Genomic DNA, 9349 nt, shown 5'->3' on the forward strand with positions numbered 1-9349 from the left:
CAATTTCATCTCTTCTCTTCTTTAAATTCTTGTCTTTAACCCTAAATCAAATGTTTTTCTCCTTTCCTTAAAGAAACTCACTTTTGCCCTTCTCTTCTCTCTGTCGCCGCGTTAATAATGGTCCTCGACAGAACCAATAATGATGTTTTCCTCGATCTCTCCTTGTCCCTGGGTCCCACAAGGCGACCCTCCACCCCGAGTTTGCCGTCCGTACAACCGGTGACCGGCGACCACCGCCAGCATTTCATGCAACTTCTGATGTCATCGCCGCCTCTGCCGCCATCTCCGGCGGCCGCTGGGCCACCGCAACTGTCTCTATCCGTCCCACCGGTGAACCTCCACCAATCCGCTCCCCAACCCATTATGGGTCTCGTTGACCACAGTTTCATCGGCTCTTGGAACGTGGCGGCTGCGGTGGCTCAGCCATGGTCGGTGGGACCACCGGGAGCAATCTCAGGATGGGTGACCTACTGGGAAGTGTCTCGGTTCTTTAAATTCTTGTCTTTAACCCTAAATCAAATGTTTTTCTCCTTTCCTTAAAGAAACTCACTTTTGCCCTTCTCTTCTCTCTGTCGCCGCGTTAATAATGGTCCTCGACAGAACCAATAATGATGTTTTCCTCGATCTCTCCTTGTCCCTGGGTCCCACAAGGCGACCCTCCACCCCGAGTTTGCCGTCCGTACAACCGGTGACCGGCGACCACCGCCAGCATTTCATGCAACTTCTGATGTCATCGCCGCCTCTGCCGCCATCTCCGGCGGCCGCTGGGCCACCGCAACTGTCTCTATCCGTCCCACCGGTGAACCTCCACCAATCCGCTCCCCAACCCATTATGGGTCTCGTTGACCACAGTTTCATCGGCTCTTGGAACGTGGCGGCTGCGGTGGCTCAGCCATGGTCGGTGGGACCACCGCCACTGGTTGCGCCGTCTCTTGATCTCCCTCCTCATCCGGTGGCCAACGTGCCTTCCCACCAGGCCGTAAGTGTTCCTAGGAACACACGTGGGCCAGGACGTCCCGCTGCGGCTGGTGAGCCCCATCAGATCCGCAGGAGATCGTCGGCCATTTCAGGTGAGGCCGAGGAAGGAGTCGAGGAGGAAATCCCGGCGCCGTACCCGTGGGCCACCACTAGGCCAGCCAAGGTCCACGCCATGAGAGACTTGGTCTCCAACGGTATCAACTTGATCTCGGGCCAAGTCCAGTGCAAACGGTGCGAGAAGGTTGTCACCATCCATTACAATCTCAGGGAGAAGTTTGTGGAAATTTTCAGATACATAGTAGAGAACAAGGAGAGATTACGTGACCGTGCTCCGAGCCAGTGGATGAGCCCTCGGCTTCCGCCATGCGAGACCTGCGAATCGGGGATGAAGCCGGTGATGAGGGAGAAGAAAGAAGAGATCAACTGGCTGTTTCTGCTGCTAGGGCAAATGCTGGGATGCTGCACGTTGGAGCAGCTCAGGTATTTTTGCGACAAGTCCAAGATACATCGGACGGGGGCTAAAGATCGAGTCTTGTATCTCACGTATCTCGCTCTCTGCAAACAGCTGGATCCGTCCGGACCATTTGATCGGTGAGTTACCAGATCTGCTCATATGGTGACTACAGGTTGTGACTTTTTAGGGTTTTAATGTGTTGTTTTGATTAGGGTTTTTATCGACCGTATCGTTTTATATAATATCTATCGTCTTTTGTGATCTTGTTGAACGACCGGTTCAACAATTAATGTTAGTCGCAACCTGCTGTACATGCAAGAGTTGTTGCTTGGTTTAATTAATTATTCGCTTCATTTGCATTTCTTAATGAACTCTTGGTCTTTTTTTATTTATTTATTCGTATGCCATAAAAATGGCTTATTATGAGTCGTGATTAGTTATTCTCTCTCCCTATATCCCTCATGGTAACGTTACTGTGATGCGTAATGGGAAATACTTATATCCCTAATTATAACAAAAATAATACTTATTTATCCCTAAAAGCAATTGTTCACAAAATTGGCCCTATATGTCATATGATACCTACAAAATAAACCTAATTGGTATCTACATACATGATATTCACATTCCTGATTCGAGTTTCATTCCGGAGATATATATATATACAAGCAGAAAAACATATAAATATGCAAGTTTTATTGGCAACCCTTTGCATATATAAGCACATATATGGACGTATACATATACAAGTTCTGATAGATTATATAAATATTGAGTTCCACATATCACCTATGTAGAATAATGTTAATTGTTGTTATATATATATATATATATATGTTTCACGGCGCCGGTGTAAAATTCAAGCTGGAAATAGAAAGCTAGAAACCAATTCACGTAGAGACATACACATACGTCCTCGCTGTCTTTATAAAAAATCATCAAATCTTCTTTCTATCCATTTTTCCTTTCATGGTTAAAATAATTAGCGTTGTGAACAAATATCCAGAAAAAGATTGAGTACCGAACCTCTGTTGCTTTCCAGTTTTAGGAAGTATCATTTATTAGCCATTACACACACACACGCACATATATATATATCCCTTCTAAATGGCCTCTTAACTCACAATATCATCAAATAGCTTTTCTCTCTAATTACTCTCTTAATCCTCGTTTCATAAACTAATCTTGATTACTAACCCAAGATGGCGTTCGATGGAGTGGAAGCAGGCACGGTCACGTCTCAGCAGCCAGACCGCAGCCGAAGATTATATGCCACCGCTTGTGCCGTCTTGGCCTCCATGTCTTCGATCGTTCTCGGCTACGGTCAGTCCACTTTCTTTATTTTCGTATCAGCGATATTGTGTATATATATCGATATGTAAACTCTTCATAATTCTCAATACAATTGTTGTTTTGGATGGTTTTAGATATCGGTGTGGTGAGTGGAGCTTCTATCTTCATACAAGACGATCTGAAACTCTCGGATTTGCAACTTGAGATCTTTATGGGAATCCTAAACCTATACTCCATCGTGGGTTCGGGTTTGGCCGGAAGAACGTCGGATTGGATCGGGAGAAGGTACACCATAGTGCTGGCCGGATGCTTCTTCATAGCCGGAGCCCTCCTCATGGGATTTGCCACCAACTACCCTTTCATAATGGTTGGTCGCTTCGTGGCCGGCATTGGTGTCGGTTATGGCATGATGATCGCTCCCGTCTACACCACGGAAGTCGCCCCCGCCTCTTCCCGGGGATTCCTCAGCTCTTTCCCCGAGGTTCATATGAAAGAAAACCGCTTTAACAACGAATCACATTGAGCAAGATTTCTTGCCTGACACTCGGAACGTTTTTTGTGCAGATCTTCATCAACATCGGTATTCTACTCGGATATGTCTCGAATTTCTTCTTCGCCCAGCTACCCGAGCATTTGGGATGGAGGTTTATGTTGGGGATCGGAGCCGTCCCGGCCGTGTTTTTAGCCCTTGGAGTCTTGGCAATGCCCGAGTCCCCTCGGTGGCTCGTCATGCAGGGTCGTCTTGGTGACGCCATGAAAGTCCTCGAGAAGACCTCCGATACCAATGACGAAGCCATCTTGAGACTTGATGAAATCAAAACCGCTGTCGGGATCCCAGCAGAAATGAAAGGAGACGTCATAACGGTTCCGGACAAGAAGAGCCACGGAGAAGGTGTCTGGAGGGACCTCCTCATCAAGCCCACCCCAGTTGTTCGCCACATCCTCATCGCCTGTCTTGGCATCCACTTCTTCCAGCAAGCCTCCGGAATCGACGCCGTCGTTCTTTACTCTCCCACCATCTTCGCGAAAGCCGGGATGAAATCCAAGCACGATCAGCTTCTTGCAACAGTGGCAGTAGGGCTCGTCAAGACGCTCTTGGACTGGCTGAGCACGACAACACACCTGGTCCGGCTGACCAAATTTAGTCATCCGGACCAGGCCTTCTCTTTCGTCGGGTCAGGCTTGGCTCAGCGCTGGGGACGGACTTGTGTGGCAATCTCCTGGTCCGCCGGACCAGAGTTGGTCAGGGGCGGGCCAGATGAACTGTTTTCTCCGATTCTCACCGAATTTGTGCGTTATGCCCTCGGGGTCCTGCCAAAGTCAAGAAATAGTCCCGAAACCCTAGAATGGCTCTAAAAATGCCTAAGAATGTGTGGAAACCGTTTAGAAACCAAAGGCATACAATATCTCGAGGGAAGAGAAGAAGAAGAAGAAGAGGGTTTGAGCTAACATCCGTGGAAGTGTTTGGTATCTGCTCTGGCTCTCTCATGGAGATTGAATTTGGAGATGAAACTGTCATCTGAGAGCTTTTCGTGGTGGCAATTGCTCCAAGCAAAGGTGTAAGATGCGAAATCTCGAGCTCGAGAAAGCAAGACGAGACAAATAGAGAAACAGTGGTTTGTCGATACGAATGGCGGAAACAATGCCTCGATTGGAAAATACGATTTGCGGAAAGCAACGAAAAGGGTGTCTTCTTCTGGTCTCATTGAGCAGAGAAGCAGTCGTTTTGGGAGCTTGAGGTGGTGAATTCGGTATCCAATTCAGTCCCAAAATGGTTAGTAGATTCTCATGTTTTTGCTTACTATTATTATCGGGTCATCGCCTTGATGAATACAAAATCTGCTTCTGATCAAATCTGGATATTCACTGGTCTGGCGGATAACTCCTGCAGGATCAGGTGTTCAACCGAGCAAATTACTAACAAAACAAATTGGCTCGTTCTAACCCCAGCTCTATACAATATGGATAAGTAGAATCTCAAATACCTATCATTTTGATATTTAAAACTCGTTTCACCGGTTGAGCTACTCAACCGGTGAAACGAGTATGCAAATCATTTGTTCCGCCCGAGTTTGAGTCTCAAAATGAAAAGGCAAGTGTAATTTCAATCGCATGTTTTGCTTTCGATCCCAAAATTAGTTTGGATTTCGGCTCTGAATTATCCAAAAAAACCATAGATTTGCATTCGATTTTTTTCGAAACATGATGGCTTATCATGATACCCCGAATAGCAATCAAATTTATTAAATATTTTGTATTTTCTTTAAAATTATAAAAACCATGGTTTTCGTCAAATCGAATTTACTCTCTCCCCATTTCGAAAACTTTATTCTCTGCAGATTCATCGTTGATCTTGGTTTTTCATCGATTTCGAAATCCATTGATAATCTCTCTCAAAATTTCTATGTTTTCGTTGTTGATCTCATTCATCATCTGTTTCGAGGCGAATTGATTGCCAATTCTTTTGATATCTTATCTCTTCTCGCTTCTCTGAAATTTCGATTCGGGTTATGATAACAGATTTTTTTTTACGGAAATTCCAAAATCTCGGATTTGAATATCGGTGGATACCCGACCTTTAGTCTGGATATCGTGGATATTGAATCGCAGTTACCCGACCCTACAGTACTGAGACCGGGTTGGTACATTTATGTGTCCAAAGGAGACAAGGTTATTGTCAAATTTTTTCTATAGATTATAAGGTTTTATCAATGACATTCGACTATTAATTGACATCTTTAAGTCTTGTACGTTCAGATTAATTCTCGTTCACACCCAACACTTGGTGGCCCAATGGATGAGAGATGATAAAATCATCTTCAAAGTTTTAGGTTCGATTCCATTGGTGGAGATGGATATAATTTCTAGATCAAGATGGTTCATATACAAAGGTTTGTCTCGGACTTCGGGTGGAAGTAGTCGGATCGAAGATCTGGAAAACCATCCTGGTTATAAAAAAAAAATGTCGTAAATGAGTTCACTGAATGATAAAGGCTTAACCTTAAACATTGCTCATCGCAGAGTTCAAATTCCTGATTTCTAGTTAACATCTATGTCAATCCTTCAGTTTGGGTGACATCATGTCCGTCCCCAACGTTCTAAATCTTTATAAAAAATGAACCATTTATGAATAAAATATTTTCTATTAAATATCTTGTTAGAATAAATAATTTTTATAATGTAAGGATAATTTCAACAATTATGGAAACAATATAACATTTTCGTATGTTTCTCAAGCACAAAATCCTAAAAGCTAAGATATTTTCTATTAAATAATTTTGTTAGGTTAAATCATTTTTATAATTCAAGGATAATGTTTTTCTATGTTCCTCTCAATAACAAAATCCACTGAAGATAATTCCATATTTATAAGGAAAAAAATCAAACTTTTTCGGGGTTAGTATTTAATGTGTTATGATTTTCATAAATATCATTATCCCATATATATATAGGGGGTGAGATCCGGGCCGGGGGAAACTTGGTATTAAATTTCCTTTTATAATAAAGAGTATTTTACTGAATTTAGATTACAGAAATCCCAAGTGTGATAAATAATTGGTCCAGCGTATCAAAACGAATTGTAATATTAAGCAACAAAATCAAGCTTGAAATGGAAACTTACGTATACCCTCACCACGGTCAAATGTGATAAGGAAACTTACGTATATCCCATAATCATCAGATCCTATTTCTATACACTTTCCTTTTCATTGTTGAAATATATTGACTGAAAATATCTCTTATAGCAAAGCAAAGATGCAGAAAAAGGATTTATATACGTATATATATATATATATATGTGTGTGTGTGTGTGTCTTATCTCAAAAGATCATCAAATAGCTTATCTCTCTTATCCTCTATTAATCCTCGTTCCATAAACTAATCTTGACCACTGACAGAAGATGGCGTTCGATGGAGTGGAAACAGGCACGGTCACGTCTCAGAAACCAGACCGCAGCCGAAGACTATATGCCACCGCTTGTGCCGTCTTGGCCTCCATGTCTTCGATCGTTCTCGGCTACGGTCAGTCCACTTTCTTTATTTTCGTATCAGCGATATTGTGTATATATATCGATATGTAAACTCTTCATAATTCTCAATACAATTGTTGTTTTGGATGGTTTTAGATATCGGTGTGGTGAGTGGAGCTTCTATCTTCATAAAAGACGATCTGAAACTCTCGGATTTGCAGCTCGAAATCTTTATGGGAATCCTAAACGTATACTCCATCGTGGGTTCGGGTTTGGCCGGAAGAACGTCGGATTGGATCGGGAGAAGGTACACCATAGTGCTGGCCGGATGCTTCTTCATAGCCGGAGCCCTCCTCATGGGATTTGCCACCAACTATCCTTTCATAATGGTCGGTCGCTTCGTCGCCGGCATTGGTGTCGGTTATGGCATGATGATCGCTCCCGTCTACACCACGGAAGTCGCCCCCGCCTCTTCCCGGGGCTTCCTCAGCTCTTTCCCCGAGGTTCATATGAAAGAAAACCGCTTTAACAACGAATCACATTGAGCAAGATTTCTTGCCTGACACTCGGAACGTTTTTTGTGCAGATCTTCATCAACATCGGTATTCTACTCGGATATGTCTCGAATTTCTTCTTCGCCAAGCTACCCGAGCATTTGGGATGGAGGTTTATGTTGGGGATCGGAGCCGTCCCGGCCGTGTTTTTAGCCCTTGGAGTCTTGGCAATGCCCGAGTCCCCTCGGTGGCTCGTCATGCAGGGTCGTCTTGGTGACGCCATGAAAGTCCTCGAGAAGACCTCCGATACCAATGACGAAGCCATCTTGAGACTTGATGAAATCAAAACCGCTGTCGGGATCCCAGCAGAAATGAAAGGAGACGTCATAACGGTTCCGGACAAGAAGAGCCACGGAGAAGGTGTCTGGAGGGACCTCCTCATCAAGCCCACCCCAGTTGTTCGCCACATCCTCATCGCCTGTCTTGGCATCCACTTCTTCCAGCAAGCCTCCGGAATCGACGCCGTCGTTCTTTACTCTCCCACCATCTTCGCGAAAGCCGGGATGAAATCCAAGCACGATCAGCTTCTTGCAACAGTGGCAGTAGGGCTCGTCAAGACGCTCTATAAAATTATAGAGTTGTGTCCTCCTGCTTCTGAGCAGTATGGGGGGCATGTTCGTGTCCTTGGCCGCACTCGGGTCGAGCCTCACAGTCATCAACCGCAACGAGGGCCGAAACATCGGGTGGGCAATCAAGCTGAGCGTGACGACCGTGATGACGTTCGTGGCTACGTTCTCGCTCGGGGCAGGACCAGTGACATGGGTCTACTGTTCGGAGATCTTCCCGGTCAGGCTTAGGGCACAAGGCGCTGGCCTAGGAGTGATGTTGAACAGACTAATCAGCGGAACCATCGGGATGACTTTCCTCTCTCTCACTCACGCCCTCACCATAGGAGGAGCGTTCTTGCTCTTCGCAGGCGTCGCCTTGGTGGCGTGGCTCTTCTTCTTCATTGTTTTGCCGGAGACTCGAGGAAAGCCTCTGGAGGAAATAGAGAATCTCTTCGGGAGCTACACCGCCAAGAAGAAGAATGATGCCGCCGTCCAAGAAATCGGCGACGGGCGGTGATGAGATAAAACGCTTCTATTTTTAATTTAATGTTTCTGCGAGAAATTAAAACGCCATTTGTATCCGAATGCGTTTTTTGCAAGACATGAGGAGAAAATTGGCGAAAATTTTCCTTATATCCGCTGAATATGTCAGATCTGATTATTTTTTCTATTATAAGATTTTATTTCATTTCTATGGGTAGTGTAATCCTAAACTTGAATATTATACTCTATTCGAATATTTAATATGGTATAAAGAATATTGTTGGGGACGTTACAGGTTTAGGGTTACATTACTTAGGGTTGGAGAATTTAAAACTTTTAAGGGTATCGACACCTTAAGTTTGAAAAATGAAAAAAAAAATATGGGTTGAAGTTCATCAAAATAATCCAAAATTATTGAAAAAATATACGAGATACTATGAAATCTTAATTACATAATATAAATTTGTAAAATTGAAATAATAAAATTTTGTAAAATGAAAATAATATTATGAAATCTTTTCATATCTCTCGCAAAAATTCGAATCTCTCCGTATCCGTCGCACATGTGGATCGGTATGTTTATTTCCTTCTAGATCGAAGGTTTTAAAATTTGACGGTTATAGTGCATCATTCAGTTCCGATCTCATAGTTGGGGTATATCCGAACTTTGCGTATCCAAAAAAAAATGCGGTGAGGATTCGAATACTCCAGACCCACAAAAAAAATGAAAAATAATTATCTATCTATAAATCTGTTTAAATTTAATTTCGAATATTTTATTACATTAATTTAATTAAGACTAATATATAACTAAATTAATAAATATAGTACTTTTTAGTAGATATGTTTATAAAAGAAGAAGAAAAAAAAATCGAGAAATAAATGTGTTACCAAACAGTTAGAAAACTTGGATGCAATCGAGACGCATATATATAATAAGCCTCTTTATATTATTTTATCCGTAAGTTGTTACAGATCTTGAGAGTTTGAGACCAAATGGTTTCTATTCTAAGAACATGTTGGGGGGATGGAGATCCATCAACTAACGACACCCCCCCCCCCCCCCCC

General features: G+C 43.2%; 2 protein-coding genes and 1 pseudogene across 2 annotated transcripts; all 3 read left to right on the top strand.

Moving 5' to 3' along the window:
- Positions 1-545: 545 nt before the first annotated feature.
- On the top strand, positions 546-1610 carry LOC104804357. Its single transcript, XM_010528624.2, has one exon. The coding sequence runs from the start codon at positions 587-589 to the stop codon at positions 1571-1573; it is 987 nt and encodes a 328-aa protein (XP_010526926.1). The 5' UTR covers positions 546-586; the 3' UTR covers positions 1574-1610.
- A 1024-nt stretch (positions 1611-2634) lies between these two features.
- Positions 2635-3987, top strand: LOC104804556 (putative polyol transporter 1). The gene is made up of 4 exons (XM_010528866.1): positions 2635-2755; positions 2860-3206; positions 3290-3828; positions 3906-3987. Exons 1-4 carry the CDS (start codon positions 2635-2637, stop codon positions 3985-3987), a joined length of 1089 nt encoding a protein of 362 aa, XP_010527168.1.
- Positions 3988-6627: 2640 nt separating this feature from the next.
- On the top strand, positions 6628-8315 carry LOC104804557 (annotated as a pseudogene).
- The last annotated feature ends 1034 nt before the right edge of the window (positions 8316-9349 follow it).

This window comes from Tarenaya hassleriana, unplaced genomic scaffold (genome assembly GCF_000463585.1).
Source record: "Tarenaya hassleriana unplaced genomic scaffold, ASM46358v1 Cleome9, whole genome shotgun sequence".
Classification (NCBI taxonomy): domain Eukaryota; kingdom Viridiplantae; phylum Streptophyta; class Magnoliopsida; order Brassicales; family Cleomaceae; genus Tarenaya; species Tarenaya hassleriana.

Bases quoted from the DNA above. Each gene is read 5' to 3' on its own strand.
- LOC104804357 (XM_010528624.2), top strand. From the start codon at position 587: ATGGTCCTCGACAGAACCAATAATGATGTTTTCCTCGATCTCTCCTTG.
- LOC104804556 (XM_010528866.1), top strand. From the start codon at position 2,635: ATGGCGTTCGATGGAGTGGAAGCAGGCACGGTCACGTCTCAGCAGCCA. The intron at 2,756-2,859 runs GTCAGTCCACTT...GGATGGTTTTAG, and splicing joins TTCGATCGTTCTCGGCTACG to ATATCGGTGTGGTGAGTGGA. The intron at 3,207-3,289 runs GTTCATATGAAA...TTTTTTGTGCAG, and splicing joins TCCTCAGCTCTTTCCCCGAG to ATCTTCATCAACATCGGTAT.